The sequence below is a fragment of the Jaculus jaculus genome, chromosome 5, assembly GCF_020740685.1.
Source record: "Jaculus jaculus isolate mJacJac1 chromosome 5, mJacJac1.mat.Y.cur, whole genome shotgun sequence".
NCBI lineage: Eukaryota > Metazoa > Chordata > Mammalia > Rodentia > Dipodidae > Jaculus > Jaculus jaculus.
In genome coordinates this window covers 108,281,291-108,299,746 of record NC_059106.1, presented here as the reverse complement: position 1 = coordinate 108,299,746, position 18,456 = coordinate 108,281,291, and the positions used below count along the sequence as shown (strand labels likewise).

The following is an 18,456-nucleotide window of genomic DNA, read 5'->3' as shown; positions in this document are numbered from 1 at the left end:
ACAATGTACAGTTCCTCTCCACAGAGAAATAATTCTACCTTTTGACTTGGCATATATTTCTAATCTCTCATTTGAGTCTTGCTCTAGCCTAGGCTGACCTGGACTTCAGTATGTAGTCTCAGGCTGGCCTCAAACTCATAGCAATCCTGCTACCTCTGCCTCCCAAGTGCTGAGATTTTTTTTAAAATATTTGCAAGCAGAGAGAGCGACAGACAGACAGACCAACAGAGAGGGATAGAATGGGCATGCCAGGGTCTCCAGCTACTGCAAACAAACTCCAGATGCATGTGTCACTTTGTGCATCTGGCTTCATGTGGGTCCCGATGATTCAAACCTGGGATATTGGGCTTTGCAGGTGTCTCTCCAGCTCTAATCTCTTTTAAATGTTTTATTTATTTCTTTGAGAGAGAGAGAAAGAGAACGGGCACACTACAGACACATGTACCACCTTCTACATCTGGCTTTTCGTGGGTACTAGGGAATTAGGGAATTGAGACCTGGTCCTTAGGCTTTGAAGGCAAGTGCCTGAACCGCTGAGCCATCTCTCCAGCCCTCAATCTTGTTTTTCTTTTGTTGTTGTTTTGTTTTTTTGTGTTTCAAAGTAGGGTTTTATTGTAGCTCAGGCTGACTGGAATTCACTATGTAGTCTCAGGGTGGCCTCAAACTCATGGCGATCCTCCTACCTCTGCCTTCCAAGTGCCGGAATTAAAGGCGTGCAGCACCAGTCTTGTTTTAAATAGAAAAATATGTATGTTTGCATTTCCCTTTTAACCTCCCAATGTCTTAATCCTCTTTTGGCTTTGCAGGCTTTGGATGGATTTTTCTTTGTTGTGAACTGTGAAGGAAGAATTGTATTTGTATCAGAGAATGTAACGAGCTACTTGGGTTACAATCAGGAGGAATTAATGAATACCAGCGTCTACAGCATACTGCATGTGGGAGATCACGCAGAATTTGTCAAGAATCTGCTACCAAAATCACTAGGTAGAAAGAAATTCTTTTTTTTTAAGTATTCTCAATAGTTTCTTCTTTCATAATATATGACTGTATTTCTAATACTTAGTATAGTATAAATTAATATACTTAATATTTTGAATGTGGTTTCAGCTTCAGATATCTTACATAACTATAAGGCTATTCTCCATCTTCAATATATTGCCATGTTCATGTGATAATAATAGAAAGCAGAGTAGTTTCCTTGCCGCACGAAGCTTCTGCTTAAAACTGTCTTTGTTTTCATTTCCATTAATGAGGCAAAAAAAAAAGACAAAGGGAAAGAATTAAAAATAGCATATATAACTACTTATATATATACTGTTTTTGTTTTGTAAATGTAAGTGCTTTCAAATCAAGAGTCCTAACTATAATTAAGTGGATTGCCCACTGCTGAGAAGCCCAGTGGAAAGAATGGAGGAAGGAAGGGAGGGAGGGAAGGAGGGAGGGAGGGAGGAAGGGAGGAAGGGAGGAAGGGAGGAAAGGGAAAGGAAAAAAAGAAAAGGGGGAAAAAGGAAGGAAGGTAGGTGTTGATTTCCTGCTGCTTAGGGCAAGATGGGGTCCTTTGAGATGGACTGATGGCTTGTTTACTTCTTGGCTTTTTTGGACCCCTACTAATGCTTTTCAGGATTCAACCTACAGTTACTCCTAATGATTGGATTTCTATATCTTAAGTGAAAGTTCAGTTGTCAGTATACGTTTGATAGACAAATGCTTTTCTTATGTAATTGCAAATTCCATCCACTTCTGGGATATTTTGTTCTTATTTTTCCTTATCAACAAGTTCAGAAATAAGACCAGTTCCTTACACAGATAAATTGTTGACACATGAGTTTCCTCAGAGATACTATGTGGGATATCTAAATGGGAGGGTTCTAGCCACCATTTACTATGGAAACTGATGTAGGCTGTCAGAGAAATCAAATTATGATTTCTAGCCAGGCATAGTGGTGCACTACTTTAATCCTAGCACTAGGGAGGCAGAGATAGGAGGATCACTGTGAGTTCAAGGCCACCCTGAGACTACATAGTGAATTCCAGGACATCCTGAGCTACAGCAAGACCCTACCTTGAAAATAAACAAATAATAAAAATAAAAAGATTTGTTTTGAAATTTTATTTATTTATTTGCAATCAGAGGGAGAGAGAAGGGAGGGAGGAAGGGAAGGAGAGAATGTTATACATACCACGGTCTCTAGCCACTATAAATAAACTCCAGATACATGTGCCACTTAGTACATCTGGCTCTACATGGATACTGGTGAATCAAACCCAGGTTGTCAGGCTTTGTAGGCAAGCACCTTGACTGCTGAACCCTCCTTCCAGCTCCTAAAAAGATTTCTTGATGGTACTGTAGGCAGCACCTGGACTTATTTTCCCTGTCTCTGGATTTCTTTTCTACTTTCCCATGGATTTTAAGGTCTTTCAACATGTGGACTTTATTTATTTCATTTTATTTTATTATTTGGGAGAGGAGGTTGAAGTAGGGTTTCACTCTAACACAGGCTGACCTGTAATTTACTATGTAATCTCAGGGTGGCTTTGAACTCATGGTGCTCCACCTACCTCTGCCTCCCAAGTGCAGAAATTAAAGGTGTGCCCCACCATGCCAGATTCATTTTATTTAAAAAGAAAAAAAATTAGGGGCTGGAGAAATGGCTCAACAGTTAAAGTGCATGTCTGACAGTCTGGGTTCAGTTCCCTAGGACCCACATAAAGTCAGGGGCACAAAGTGACACGTGCAACTGGAGTTCATTTGCAGTGGCAGGAGGCCTTGGCATACCCATTCTCTCTTTAAAAGAAAATAAAAACAAATTTAAAGTCTAGAATAGGCTCAGTGGTTAAAGACGCTTACCTGCAAAGTCTGACTGTGGGTTCTGTTCCCCAGTGTCTACATAAAGTCAGATGCACAAAGTGGTGCATGCACCTGGAGGTCCCTTATTAGCAGCAGGAGGCCCTGGCACACCCATATTCTCTCTATCTGCCTTTTCTCTCTATCTCAAGTAAATAAACAAAAATATTTTTTCAGTTTTTTAAAATATTTATTTCTTTGAGAGAATGAGGCAGAAAGAGAGAATGGGTACACCAGAGCCTCTAGCCACAGCAAATGAATTGCAGGCATATGCACCACCTTGTGTATCTTGCTTATGTGGGCACTGGGGAATTGAGCCTGGTCATTAGGCTGTACAGACAAGCACTTTAATAACAGTTAAATTGGGCTGGAAAGATGAGTTAGCGGTTAAGAGCTTGCCTGTGAAGCCTAAGGACCCCGGTTCAAGACTCGATTCTCCAGGACCCACGTTAGCCAGATGCACAAGGGGGCGCATGCATCTGGAGTTCGTTTGCAGTGGCCAGAGGCCCTGGCGTGCCCATTCTGTCTCTCTCTCTATCTGCCTCTTTCTCTCTCTCTCTGTCTGTCACTTTCAAATAAATAAAAATAAACAAAAAAAAAAATAAAAAACAGCTAAATCATCTCTTCAGCCCCAATAAAAATATTTTTCAAAAAATTTATCTGGGGCTGGAGAGATGGCTTAGCAGTTAAGCACTTGCCTGTGAAGCCTAAGGACCCTGGTTCGAGGCTCGATTCCCCAGGGCCCACATTAGCCAGATACACAAGGGGGCACACGCGTCTGGAGTTCGTTTGCAGTGGCTGGAAGCCCTGGCGCACCCATTCTCTCTCTTTCTATTTGCCTTTTTCTCTCTCTCTCTGTTGCTTTCAAATAAATAAAATAAATAATTTTAAAAACATTTATCTGGCACTGGAGAGATGGCTTAGCAGTTAAGTGCTTGCCTGTGAAGCCTAAAGACCCTGGTTCAAGGCTCGATTCCCCAGGACCCACGTTAGCTAGATGCACAAGGGGGTGCATGCATCTGGAGTTTGTTTGCAATGGCTGGAAGCCCTGGCGTGCCCATTCTCTCTCTCTCCATCTATCTGCCTCTTTCTTTCTCTGTCATTCTCAAATAAATAAATAAAAATGAACAAAAAAAATAAAAAAAAATTTATCTGGAGCCAGGTGTGGTGGTACACACCTTTAATCATAGCACTTGGGAGGCAGAGTAAGAGGATCACTGTGAGTTTGAGGCCACCCTGAAACTACATAGTGAATTCCAGATCAGCCTGGACTAGAGTGAGACTCTAAAGATTTAATGATTTTAGAGCGACAGACAGAGAAAGAAGCAGAGAGAAAGAAAGCGAGAATGGGCCTGTCAGGTCCTCCAGCTACTGCAAATGAACTCCAGACGCATGTCCTTCCTTGTGCATCTGGCTAACATGAGTCCTGGGGAATCGAGCCTCAAATTGGGGTCCTTAGGCTTCACAGGCAAGCACTTAGCTGCTAAGCCATCTCTCCAGCCCTCTATCTTGTAAAACCAGTGTGTGTGTGTGTGTATCTGGGGACTGGAGAGAGGGCTTAACAGTTAAGGCACTTGCCTGCAAAGCTAAAGGACCTAGGTTTGATACCCCAGGACCCACGTGAGCTAGATGCTCAAGGTGCCACATGTGTCTGGAGTTGTTTGCAGTGGTTGGAGACCCTGGCGTGCCCATTCTCTCTGTTTGCCTCTCTCTTTCCCTTTCAAATAAATAAATAAATAAAAATTTAAATTTATCTAGGTATAGTAGTGCATGCATTTAATCCCAACACTCAGGAGACAGAAGTAGGAAGATCACTGTGAGTTCAAGGCAAGACTGGGTCTACAGAGTAAGTTCCAGGTCAGCCTAGGCTAGAGTGAGACCCTATCTTGAAAAACAACAACATCATAAAAACAAATTTAATGTTCTCATCTGAGTTAACAAAGTATCTGTGGAGTTTAACAATATACCTGGTTGAGAGGACTGAGGACACAGAAATCTAGACTGAGCTGTCTTCTATCCCGTTGAGGAAGGGGTTCATTGTTTGCACAAGGGCCACATTACTTCATCCAGGATCATTAGTGCAGATATATTACTGTTGAGGTCAGATAAGTCATCTATGCTAGGATATAAGTCAAGTCTGAGTGTTATCCAGTATCTGATGTGGTGCTGGTGGTGAAGAGGCTCTGGGCTGGCCCAACCGTCCATCTGCCTTCTTCCTGCAGCCTCTGTCTACCACAATAGGGAGAGCTGTAAGAGTCCTGCAGAAGCACCTTTCATTGCCCACAGAAGAAAAGGGCAGAAACATGACAAGTAATATTGCCTAACTGCCTGTGCTACCAAGTACAGTAGAATAGGCAGGCAAATTTAGGGCATGTTCAGGAGTCAGAGTGGTTCTGCAGTGGTCTTGGTCACACATGAGATACCATGAGATGGTCCCAACAGAAGTATAAAGCCCAGCTGAGCTAATTTGGAAAAGTCTTCTCGCAAGATACTTCCCAAGAAGCAATAAATAAAACATATTTAAAAAAATTTTTTTTGTTTATTTATTTGAGAGCAACAGACAGAGGGACAAAGAGGCAGAGAAAGAGAGAATGGGCGCGCCAGGGCCTCCAGCCACTACAAACAAACTCCAGACGCATGTGCCCCCTTGTGCATCTGGCTAACGTGGGTCCTGGGGAATCGAGCCTTGAACCAGGGTCCTTAGGCTTCACAGGCAAGCGCTTAACCACTCTCCAGCCCAAATAAAGCATATTATAATACCTATGTTTAAACCTCCATTATCAGAACTGTCAAGTTATTGGAAAATCAAAGAGAGACAAAGTAGAATGATTTTATATGTATTATCAGGCCCCAGGAAAATAAAGGTTCAGGTACTATGAAGAAATTTAAAGAAAAAATTGATACCATTATTTTGTATATATTCACTATACATATGCATATGTCATAAACATGATTCAAAAGATTATATTCTTTAAGCCGGGTGTGGGGATGCATGTCTTTAATCCCAGCACTTGGGAGGCAGAGGTAGGAGGATTGCTGTGAGTTTGAGGCCACCCTGAGACTACATAGTGAATTCCAGGTCAGCCTGAGCTGCGACCCTACCTTAAAAAAACAAAAAATAAATTATAATCTTGCTTTTTATTTTTTTCAAAAAAAATTAAAGGAAAATGTTAAAAGCCAGTTCAAAATTGCTTTTAGCCAGGCATGATGCACATGCCTTTAATCCAGCACTTGGGAGGTAGAGGTAGAAGGATTCCTGTGAGTTCAAGGTCAGCCTTGACTGTATGTGCCACTTTGTACATTTGGCTTTCTGTGGGTACTGGGGAATTGAACTCAGGCCGGCAGGCTTTGTAAGCAAGTGATTTTAGCCACTCAGCCATCTCCCTGCCCTAAAATCTATGCTTTGAAGCAGAGATTTTTTTTTTTTTTTCCAAGGTAGGGTTTCACTCTAACCCAGGCTGACCTGGAATTCACTATGTAGTCTCAGGCTGACCTTGAACTCACAGCAATCCTTCTACCTCTGCCTCCCAAGTGCTGGAATTAAAGGTGTACTCCACCATGCCTGGCAAATCTCTGCTTTTTTGTTTGTTTGTTTTTTGAGGCAGGGTTTCATTCTAGCCCAGGCTAACCTAGAATTCACGATGTAGTCTCAGAGTGGCCTCAAACTCACGTCAATCCTCCTACCTCTGCCTCCCAAGTGCTGGGATTAAAGATGTACACCACCACGCCTGGTGAAATCTATGTTTTTCAACCCGACATTTTACTTATGAAAAGTAAATTAAAATCTGAACACTAGGAAACCAATATAGTGAGAGATTTTTCCCAAAAGAATAAATGTGTGCAGATGTACTTACACAAGTGGTTATTAAAGATGTTAGTGAACATATACTTATTTGTGAAATTCTAATGAATTAGAACTTGAACTTTGAAAAAAGCTGAAATAAATTTTACTCATAAATAGATAGTATTTTGGTCTCTAGTGGCACAAATGACTAAGTATATATAAAGCCAACCTGGCTCATGCATTCTGCCTCTGCCACTTAACCAGCCATGTAACCTTGGAAGACACATGACTGGGGCCTCATTTGTCTTTCTTTTTTTTTCAAGCTAGGGTCTCCCACTAGCCCAGGCTGACCTGGAATTCCCTGTGTAGTTTCAGGCTGGCCTCGAACTCACAGCAATCCTCCTACCTCAGCTTCCTGAGTGCTGGGATTAGAGGCGTGCACCACCACACCCAGTTTACCGGGCCTCATCTTTCATAGGAAGGATGAATGATGCTTAGCCCATTCCTGGCTGAATTTCCTTGAAGCTGTAGCTATTATTACTACTGCTATTATTTAAGTGTTTTTGAGATTTTAATTTCATTAATGGTAGATCTATAATGCATTATTAAAAAGACTTAGATTATGGATTTATCTTAGAAATTAGATGTCGAGGAAGGACCATATTGTCCTTTGATAATATGCTCCTTTGTCCCACAGAAACTTGAGGATCCCAACCCCTTATTTAAACAGATCACATTTAGTAGGAGCATTCAATTCTTTGTTCTTTTTAAATTTTCAGGTTAATGACCACTTCACTTTAAAAAATGGCTTTGGGCTGGGCCTGTAGCTCAAAGGTAGAACAGTTGCCTTATATACACTAGCAAGTGTTGGCCTGAGGTTGACCCCCATTATTGTAACAGCAGCAAAAAGGGTTTTGTTGCTTGCTTGTAAATCTTTGATTTTTGTTACCAGTCCTTTTTTAAGGTTAGTAGTGGCATTTATCCTTTTAAAAAGAGGACTCGTTTGACACGTAAAAGAAAGTAATTAATAATGACTAGATAAACTTTTGCTGGATTATTTGACATGCCCGACCCCAAATGCTGATTTTGGTCAGATTTTTATACTTCTAGTGTAGGCCTATCCTCTTACTTCTGTTCCACAGAAGACACAGCAGCACCACAAAACACAAGTCTGTCCATTCGTGAAGATGTGCTCATTACAAGTAAATAGTCACTGTTTAAAAGAAGACTTAGGCTGGGCATGGTAGTGTATGCCTTTAATCCCAGCACTTGGGAGGCAGAAATAGGAAGATAGCTATGAGTTAGAGGCCAGCCTGGAACTGCAGAGTGAGCTCCAAGTCAGCCAGTTTCACTTACCTGCTTGTAAGCAGAAAGGTGGATAGAAGATGGAGAAAGGGAGAAAGAGAATAAGCACGAGAGGATCTGTTTGTTGCCACTGCAAACATACTCCAGATACATGGGCCAGTTTGTGTATATAGCTTTATATGGGTACTGGGGAATTGAACCCAGCCTATCAGACTTTGCAAGCAAGTGCCTCTAACTACTAAGCTAGCTGTCCAGAGCCAGATAGAGAATTTTACTAAGAATTAGGAACTTGCTTATTAGTATGAGCAGTCTAAAAAGGAATATGTTAGGGGCTAGCAAAATGACTTAGTGTTTAAGGCATTTGCCTGTAAAGCTAAAAAGGACCCAGGTTCCATTCTCCAGGACCCACATAAGCCAGATGCACAAGGGGGCACATGTATCTGGAGTTCATTTGCAGCAGCTGGAGGCCCTGGCATGCCCATTCTTTCCCCCCTCACCCCCTCCCTCCCTCTCTCTCCCTGTTTCTCTCAAATAAATATATTTTAAATGAATGTGTTTTTTATTTTAGAGAGAGAATGGGCATGCCAGGGCCTCAGCCACTGGAGTCGAACTCCGGATGCTTGTGCCACTTAGTGGGCATTTGCAACCTTGCGCTTGCCTCACCTTTGTGCATCTGGCTTGCATGGGATCTGGAAAATCAAACATAGGTCCTTAGGCTTTGCAGGCGAGCAGCTTAACCGCTAAGCCATCTCTCTAGCCCAAATATGTTATTTTTGTATTAATCTTACCTTCCCTATTTTCTACTGTTGAGCCTATATGTGTTCCAAACTTAAGATGAACAAGTCTGTGTCCAGAAATCCTATACTAATAAACCAGACATACACAAAAAGTGTATCTATAGCTGATTTTATTTTAAAATCTTGGAGTATAAATGACATTATAAATAACAGATGTTCCCTTTATTTTAAAGATGAAGCAAATGGAAATCAAATTTGTTATTTTTTTTTTCTGGGGTGGGGTCTCACACCAGCCCAGGCTGACCTGGAAGTAGTGTGTGTGTGTGTGTTTAGATTTTAGACGCTGAAATCTCCCAAAGCAGTAAGTTTAAAAGTCCATGCTGACCTGGAACTTACTCTGAAGCTCCAGGCTGGCCTTGAACTCATGGTGTTCCTCCTACCTGCCTCCCAAGTGCTGGCATTAAAGGTGTACAACACATGCCTGGCTGGAATGTAAACATTAAGTAACCAAATATCACAGCTAACTAAAAAAAGAAGCCAACACTCCTTATCCAATGTATGTTTGTTCCCATACTTTCTTCTAGCATTTACAGAGTTGTAGGATGGAAAAAATAAAGTGGGTCTGTGGAGAATATATGGTAAAACATTGGTGGTAGTGAGAGAACAGCCTCAATACCCCCCTGACCACCTGGCAGCCCCCATGGTCTGATTGTGACATTGTGAGTAAGAAATCATGACTCCACTTAGTGATTCTTACTTGAAATATAGACATCTTTTCTACAACTGACTTTAATTTTACTATACTAAACAAGGTAACATTTCTTTGTTAGCAATCTTGTAAATATTATTTATTGATTATGCACTCTATTCAGATCATTGCAGCACTTATGAACTGTGTAAGAAATTAATTTATGTACAAGAAAAAATGGCTGTAAGAAGCCAGAATTGCTCTTATATATTGAGTATTGAATTACAGACTCCTTAGAAAAACTCCAAATCTTTAAAAAAAAAAAGTTGTATGTGTAAGCGTATGCACATGTGCTCTTTGTACAATTTTTAAAAAATAACGAAATCCAGCATATCAAAATGAAAACAAAAAGTTGAATTGTGTACAGAGCCTCCCTTTAAGGATCCAGGATGGTCTATGGAAATGCTTATTTAACAATATAGCTGTGGTTTTGAGTCATTTTTCCCTTTCCCAAGACATAACTGGAAATAAAAAGCTGATTAATTAGTTGCTATGAAATTCTAAGCAAAATAGCTAATCACTTCAAATTTTTGTCTTTAGTTGTTTGTAATTAGTGTTGGAGGAAGGCAGGCAATCTTACATATTTTCTTGGAAATGTTATAGTTTATTTTTTTTGTTTGTTTATTTGTTTTGTTTTTTAAGGAAGGGTCTCACTCTAATCCAGGCTGACCTAGAATTCACAATGTAATCTCAGGGTGGCCTCGAACTCAAGGTGATTATCCTACCTGTACCTCCCAAGTGCTGGGATTAAAGGAATGTGCCACCATGCCTGGCCCAATGTTATAGTTTCTAACTGGTGATGATGTATCCTGTTGACCAAGATATGGTTAGAACTGCCTATCTTTTAATTTCAGTAGCTAATTAGCTAGCCAGGCACCTTAAAGTATGTCTTTTTATATCCTTGAAGTTTGTTTTTCTCTTCCTTTATTCACAAGCACATAAATCAATTTTGCTTTCCTAGTAAACGGTGTTCCTTGGCCTCAAGAGGCAGCTCGCCGCAATAGCCATACTTTTAACTGCAGGATGCTAATTCACCCTCCAGACGAGCCAGGTACTGAGAACCAAGAAGCCTGCCAGCGGTATGAAGTCATGCAGTGCTTCACCGTGTCACAGCCAAAATCAATTCAGGAAGACGGAGAAGGTAAAGCACAAAGGATTGCTCATATGTCTGCTTTTTCTGAGACTTGAAGGAACAAGGAAGGAGTTAATTCCTTCCTTTGGCAACTAATATTTATGGCTAATATGTTATATGTCAAAGCAGCAATTTTGTTGTTGTTTTGAGGTAGGGTCTCTCTCTAGCCCAGGCTGAGCTGGAATTCAGTCTCAGGCTGTCCTCACTCACAGTGGTCCGCCTCTTCCTGCCTTCTGAATGCCAGGATTAAAGGCATGCACCACCACACCCAGCCAAAATCTTGTTTTAAATTTTATTTATTTGAGAGAGAGAGAGAGAGAAAGAAAGAAGCAGATAGAGAGAAAGTAGGCAAACCAGGGCCAGTAACCACTGCAAACAAACTCCAGATACATGTGCCACCTTGTGCATCTGGCTTACGTGGATCCTGGGGAATCAAACCTGGGTCCTTTGGCTTTGCAGGCAAATGCCTTAATTGCTAAGTTATCTGTCCAATCCTGTTTTATATTTTGTTGTTGTTGTTTTTGAGATAGGATCTCACTCTAACTCAGGCTGACCTGGAATTCATAACTGAGAACATTTTACAAATAATACCCATACCAAGTCTAATTTGATTAATTGTATAATATTGTTCGTAGCACTTTTTTTTTTTTTTTTTTTTTTTAAGAAAGTGAAGAATAGAGCCAGGCCTTTAATACCAGCACTTGGGAGGCAGTGGTAGGAGGATTGCCCTGACTTTGAGGCCAGCCTGAGACTACATAGTGAATTCTAGGTCAGTCTGGGATAGAGCGAGACCCTACCTTAAAAAACAGAAAAACAAACACTGTTAGAGGGCCTGGAGAGATGGCTCACTGGTTAAAAATGCTTGCTTGCAAAGACTGATACCTGGTTTGATTCCCCAGTACCATTGTAATGCCAGATTCACAAAGTGGTGCATGTGCATCTGGGGTTTATGTGCAATGGCAAGAAGCCCTGGTACACCCATTCGTGCGGGCCCTCTCTCTCTCTCTCTCCCTCTCTCTGGTTGCAAATAAATAAATGTAAATTTTTAGTTGAGTGTGGTGGTGCATTCCTTTAATGCCAGCATTCTGGAGGAAGAGGTAGGAGGATTGCCACCCTGATAATACATAGTGAATTCCAGGTCAGCCTGAGCTAGAGTGAGAGCCTACCTTGAAAAGAAACACTTAGGGGCTGATAGTGTAATGTAGCCTGAAATAGAGCATATGTTTAACATGTGTAAGTCCCTGGGTTTAGTCCCTAGCACTGAAAACCATGAAAATAGATAAAATAAAAGCATGATGTTACTAAAATCTAATTTATTTGGTTGTTATCAAAGTATCAGTCTCTTTTGTTCAATATAGGTATTTGATGGTAAGAAACACTTTATTCTTACTTGCTTTTTACTTAGAGCTGCCAGTTTAGATATACCAGCAATTTTATTTCTATGTTATTATATCAGAGTGATAATAATATTGTTGTAAGTCCTGAAACATAATGTTTTATCAAAACCATTAAGTAATAGTAAGCATTTTCTGTATGCTTTGTCCTTCAATTGACCCTTCTTGTTTTGGCAGATTTCCAGTCATGTTTGATTTGTATTGCACGACGATTACCTCGGCCTCCAGCTATTACAGGTGTTGAATCCTTTATGACCAAGCAAGACACTACAGGTATTCACTATAAAGTTCAGGATGTTATATAATTATTAATATTCAGACTATTCTCTAACAAATAATTATATCCAAGATAGGTCATATGACATTCAGCCTCTGCTTCCTAGTCATAGACACACACACACACACATTTTAGGGCTAGAGAGCTGACTTTGTAGTTAAGGCACTTGCCTGCAAAGCCAGAGCCAAAGGGCCCAGGCTTGATTCCCCAGGACCTGCATAAGCAAGATACACAAGGTGGCACATGTCTCTGGAGTTAATTTGCAGTGCCTAGGTGCCTTGGCGCACCCATTCTTTCTCTCCCTCCCTCCCTCCTTCTCTCTGCCTCATTCTCTCTCAAATAAATAAAGAAAAAGGAAAATATTTTTATATTTTTTCAAATAGTCATCTTCATATGGTACATCTTTGACACTATAATCATTACCATGGGCTAAGCTAAGGAGACCAGTTTTTGTAACTGTTCATATACCTATATTTGTTTGATCATAAATTCTGCTTGTTGGAAGAAAATGTTTTTAAAAATTTGGCAGATAAATTTTTATGGAAATGTTATGATGTGATATAGGGAGAATGTAGTTTTAAATTAGCTAATCTAAAAGACCTAATTAAGGCTAAAACTAATATTAAGCCCATAGATGAATTTGTGCCAGCTGTCTAAAGTGTGGGTATTGGAAGTGGTCAGTGAGGAAAAGCCTTGTCCAGAGTAAGTGCTCCTGATTCAGGAAAAAGTTATGATCAGTGGCACAGAGGTGTGTCCTAAAGAAGAACAGAAAGGAGGGCAGCAGAGCTGCAAAGGAGTGACCACACCTGGAAAAAAAAAAGGTCTTCTGATAAACCTACTTCAGGTTTGGTTTTCATCAAGAACAAACTATTGCTGTCCATTCCAATTTCTAGATCATTTCTCCTACATTAATCTTAACTTTTAAAAAATTATTTATTTATTTGTTTGTTTGAGAAAGAAGCATATGTATATGTAGAGAGAGAGAGAATGGGTACACCAGGGCCTCTAGCCTCTGTAGATGAACTCGAGACACATGCACCACCTTTTGCATTGGCTTTATGTGGGTACTGGGGAATCAAACCTGGGTCCTTTGGCTTTGCTGGCACCAAGTGCCTTAACTGCCAGGCCATCTGTCCAACTCATTAATCTTATCTTTACAGTAACATAAATAGGTCTATCAGTTTCCTCTCAAATTTTAATTATTTTTGACTTATTAGAAATAATTTTTTTTCCAAGCAGAGTGATAAGAGGAGAGAAAGAAAAAATGGGCTTGCCAGGGCCTCCAGCTGCTGCAAATGAACTCAAGATGCATGCACCATTGTGTATCTGACTTTGTGTGGGTACTGGGTACTGGGGAATCAAACCTGGGTCCTTTGGCTTTGCAGGAAAGTACCTTAACCACTGAGCAATCCTCCAGCCCATCCTCCCTCTTTCTTTCTCTCTCTCTCTCTCCCTCCCTCCCTTCCTCTCCCTCTCCCTTTGTGGGTTTTCAAGATAGGGTCTCACGTTAGTCCAAGCTGACCTGAAATTCACTGTGTAAGATGGCCTTGAACTCACAGAAGTCCTCCTACCTCTGCCTCTCAAGTGCTGAGATTAAATGTGTGTACCCCATAGCTGGCTTTCTAAAATTTTAAAGTAGAGATAAATAATAAAGAGATATGAGCAAACATATTTGAAAAATCACTTCTACTGAATTTATTCTTTGTTACAGTTCATTTTTAGTGGGCATTTTTACTTTTACTATTCCTTATAAGGTCTTACTTGTAATTAAAAAATATATTTTATTTAAGAGAGAAAGAGGCAGATAGAGAAAGAGAGAATTGGGACACCAAGGCCTCTAACCACTGCAAAAGAACTCTATACACATGAGCCACCTTGCCTTATTTTTGGTATTGTTGTTGTTTTGTTTTGTTTTTCGAGGTAGGATTTCACTCTAGTCCAGGCTGACCTGGAATTCACTATGTAGTCTCAGGGTAGCCTCAAGTGATGCTCCTACTTCTGCCTCCTGAGTGCTGGGATTAAAGGTATGAGCCACCACACCTGGCACCACGTTGCATCTTGCTTTAATAGGTAGTGGGGAATTGAACCTGGGTCCTTTGGCTTTGCTAGCAAATGCCTTAACTGCTAAGCCATCTTTTCTGCTTTGTAATTTTTTAATAGCTTTTTTTTATTTAGTTATTTGAGAGAGGGAGAGAGCGAGACAGATGGAGAGAGAATGATTGTACTACAACCTCCAGCCATGTCAAACAAAACTCCAGATATATGTGCCACCATATGCATCTGGCTTATGTGGGTGCTGAGGAATCAAACCTGGGTACTTAGGTTTCATAGGCAAGTGCCTTAACTGCTAAGCCATCTCTCCAGCCCTGTAATAGCTGTTTTTTGCCTTCAGAAATCTGATATCATGTGCTTTGTTCTTATAGATTTTTTATTCAAGGTAGGGTCTCCATGAACAACATTGGAAATACTTAATGAACCCTATTGAAAACCAGAAACATTCTATATGCATGAAAATGGCTTCCATTCTAAAAGAAAATGGGTCTTTTGTGTCAAAAACTGGTTAAAATAAAAAGAAATTAAGTAAGGGCTTCATGAAACAGAATGAAAGCTTGTTGGGAATAGTATTTTTCAGACTATAGACAGCATCAAAAATGAGAGAGACTTAAAAGTTAGTAAGCTGATTTATGAACAGTACATTTTAACTTTGTCTCATATATCTACCTGTACATTAAATCCTAAATTAAATTAGAGAATGTGTTTTCTTATGGAACAATGTTAACACTTATAGTTTTGTTTTAGACCACAGACCCAACATTAAAAGTTCAGCTACAGGGCTGGAGAGATGACTTAGCGGTTAAGCGCTTGCCTGTGAAGCCTAAGGACCCCGGTTCGAGGCTCAGTTCCCCAGGTCCCACGTTAGCCAGATGCACAAGGGGGCGCACGTGTCTGGAGTTCATTTGCACAGGCTAGAAGCCCTGGCGCGCCCATTCTCTCTCTCTCCCTCTGTCTTTCTCTCTGTGCCTGTCGCTCTCAAATAAATAAATAAATTTTTTTTTAAAGAAAGTTCACCTACACCCAAGCACGGTAGCGCACACCTTTAATCCCAGCACTCAGGAGGCAGAGGTAATCACCGTGAGTTCAAGGCCACACTGAGACTACATAGTTCAAGGCCACACTGAGACTACACAATGAATTCCAGGTCAGCCTGGGCTAGAGTGAGACCCTACCTCAAAAAAGGGGCTGAAGCCAGGCATGGTGGAATACACATTTAATCTCAGCACTCAGAAGGATCACCATGAGTTCGAGGCCACCCTGAGATTACATAGTGAATTCCAGGTTAGCCTGGGCTAGAGCAAGACCCTACCTCTGGCTGGAGAGATGGCTTAATAGTTAAGATGCTGCCTGTTAAGCCTAAAGACCCAGGTTCAATTCTCTAGGACCCACATAAGCCAGATGCACAAGGTGACACATGCATCTGGAGTTAATTTGCAGTTGCTGGAGGCCCTGGTGCACCCATTTTTTTCTCTCTTTCTCTCTCCCTCAGTTTCAAATAATGAAATAAAATATTTTAAAAAAATTACAGATTATAGCTTCCTTGATTCTGGAGAGATTGTGTATGTGTAAAAAAGCATAATTAGGCATTCACAGAAAAATAAATATTAATGATAGTCATAAAAAATCCAAATTTAGAAAAAAATAAGATACTGTTTTTCATCTGCTAATTTCAAAAACGTAAGGAAGCCTGACAACACCAAGTGCTGGGACAACTGCTAGGGTTAGCAGTGACTTTTGGGGGGAAGGAACTGCCTGGGGTTGAGCCAGGGCCTCATGCTTGTGTGTAATCACATAGATCTGAAGCATCACAAAGTAGATTCATTGGCCCCTGATTAATTGAGAAATAACTTATCAGAATTCTGTCAAAGCCACCTATGAACTTTGGTCAAATATGGCAACAGCTCTAGATGTTATACAGCCCATTTTTAGTGTGTGTAATATAATACCTAGCAAATCTTAACATTTTTATTTCTTGTCATTTTGGATTTGACTTTTGTTGCCTCTAGTCTTTGTTTATTCTTCAGTGCAATATTGCCTACATAGCCCAGCTGGAGATAGAAAGGGAAAGACTTGCTTCCTTCCTCATATTCTCTTCATCTAGTCATTAGCAATACCTAACCAAAACAATGTTTAATCACTGCCTTTATTCTCCAAGAAGTCAAGCAGCCAGTCATCAATAAATAGAAAGAAGAATCATAAGAGCCAGCTTGAGGAGTTTGAAGTGCATTTATCTCAGTAGCTCCAGATCATCTTAATACTCAATGAGAACTGAACTAATAGGATATGATGTACTAATGCATAATATTCTTAAGACTAAGACATCTTTAATATACTTGATTACCATATGTAATAAAATGAATGCTCCTTTTGGTGTTTTTGTCTACTGAATATTTGGAAAGAGAACATCCTGTAGTTGCCATTGTTAGTTTTGAAATGTGGATGATTTATATCAAGAGAATATAATATTTTAATTCTTTGTATAGGTAAAATCATCTCTATTGATACTAGTTCTCTGAGAGCTGCTGGAAGAACTGGCTGGGAAGATTTAGTGAGGAAATGCATCTATGCTTTTTTCCAACCTCAGGGCAGAGAGCCATCTTATGCCAGACAACTGTTTCAAGAAGGTAACATTTTTCTCAGTTATTTTCATTAACCTTTCCTTTTGTTAATATTGAATAGTTTTAGAACTATGTCTTCACAAGTATTTTCCCCAAATTGCAGTTGTTGTAATAATCCTTTTTAGGAAAGGAAGAAATGGATAAGCAAAGTAACTCATGATTGGATCCTGAAACCCAGGATGCACATTCTAAAGAATAGGATGTCATGTGATGGTCATTCATAATTCATTCATGTATTTATTCATTCAACAGACATGTGTCAACTTCCTTATATGCATAGAACACTATGCATATAAGGTGCTGTGTACATATGGGATACAGTTACGACTAAGAAATAGGGTTTTGCCTTCAAGAATCTCATGATATATTGGAGAACACAAAATAACTCTAAAAAGCACTGTGGCCTTGACCCTAATAGAGATATAAATAAGAAGAAAAAAATAAATTCTGACCAGGAAATTTCCTGATGACATCAGAGATGAAGTAGCAGCTTTTATATGGCCTTTGATCATATTTTCCATGAGAACAAGCTAATGTCAGAGGGCTAAATACTATGGATCAGTTAATACACTGTAACACCAGGACTCTCCGAGTATGTAACTACTTACCTCCTGACTTAGCTTGAAGCTGCAAGTTAAAAACTATGTCCCATGACACTATTTTTTGTTTTGTTTTTGAGGTAGGGTCTCACTCTAGTACAGGCTGCCCTGGAATTCATTATGTAGTCTCTGGCTAGCTTTGAACTCACAGTGATCCTCCTACCTCAGCCCCCAAAGTGCTGAGATTAAAAGTGTGTACAGGCTGGAGAGATGGATTAGCAGTTAAGGCACTTGCTGGCAAAGCCCAAGGACACAGGTTCAGTTCCCCAGTATCTACATAAAGCCAGCTGCACAAGGTGGTGTATGCATCTGGAGTTCATTCTGGTGTACCCATCCTCATTCCCTCCCTCCCTCCCTCCTTTCCCCTCCCTCCCTCTCCCTCCCTTCCCCCCCGCCCCTCTCTCTCAAGTAAATAAATATTTAAAGGCATGTGCCACCATGCCAGGCTCCTGTGACTTTTTTTTTTCCCCCAAAGTAGGGTCTCACTCTAGCCCAGACTAACTTGGAATTAGCCTCAGGGTGGCCTTGAACTCATTGCAATCCTCCTACCTCTTCCTCCTAAGTGCTGGGATAAAAGGCATGTGCCACCACACCTGGCTTCCTGCGACTAATGAATACTTACTTTGTCTAGGAAGTACTATGGGAATCTAAAACAAGTATATTTCCTGTCCTTAAGAAATTAAACCTTTAGGAGAGATGGCTGAAGTTATTTGTGTATCAAGGCAGAAAGTTCACAGAAATTGAGAATTAAGGAATTTTTATTTACTTCAAAAATATTGCCATGTAACTATGGTTGTTTAATACTCCTTTTCCACTATAATTAATTCTTTAACTTCTAATTTAATAGTCTCTTTCAATGGGTAGTTCTAAAAAGCATTTTTTTCTCATTATTCTGTCATGCTTTTTTGAGGGGGGCAGTTTCGAGGTAGGGTCTCACTCTAGCCCCGGCTGATCTGGAATTC

The 18,456-nt window shown here is 40.3% G+C and overlaps 1 protein-coding gene across 5 annotated transcripts in view; it reads left to right on the top strand.

Moving 5' to 3' along the window:
- The window catches only part of Ncoa1 (nuclear receptor coactivator 1), a 252,169-nt gene that overhangs the window by 135,030 nt on the left and 98,683 nt on the right, over window positions 1-18,456 (top strand). For all 5 annotated transcript variants that reach the window (XM_045148792.1, XM_045148791.1, XM_045148790.1 and 2 more), the window contains exons 7-10: window positions 807-984; window positions 10,381-10,560; window positions 12,123-12,218; window positions 16,761-16,901. In XM_045148792.1, coding sequence (XP_045004727.1) covers window positions 807-984; window positions 10,381-10,560; window positions 12,123-12,218; window positions 16,761-16,901 — 595 coding nt within the window. The remainder of the gene's footprint in view (window positions 1-806; window positions 985-10,380; window positions 10,561-12,122; window positions 12,219-16,760; window positions 16,902-18,456) is intronic.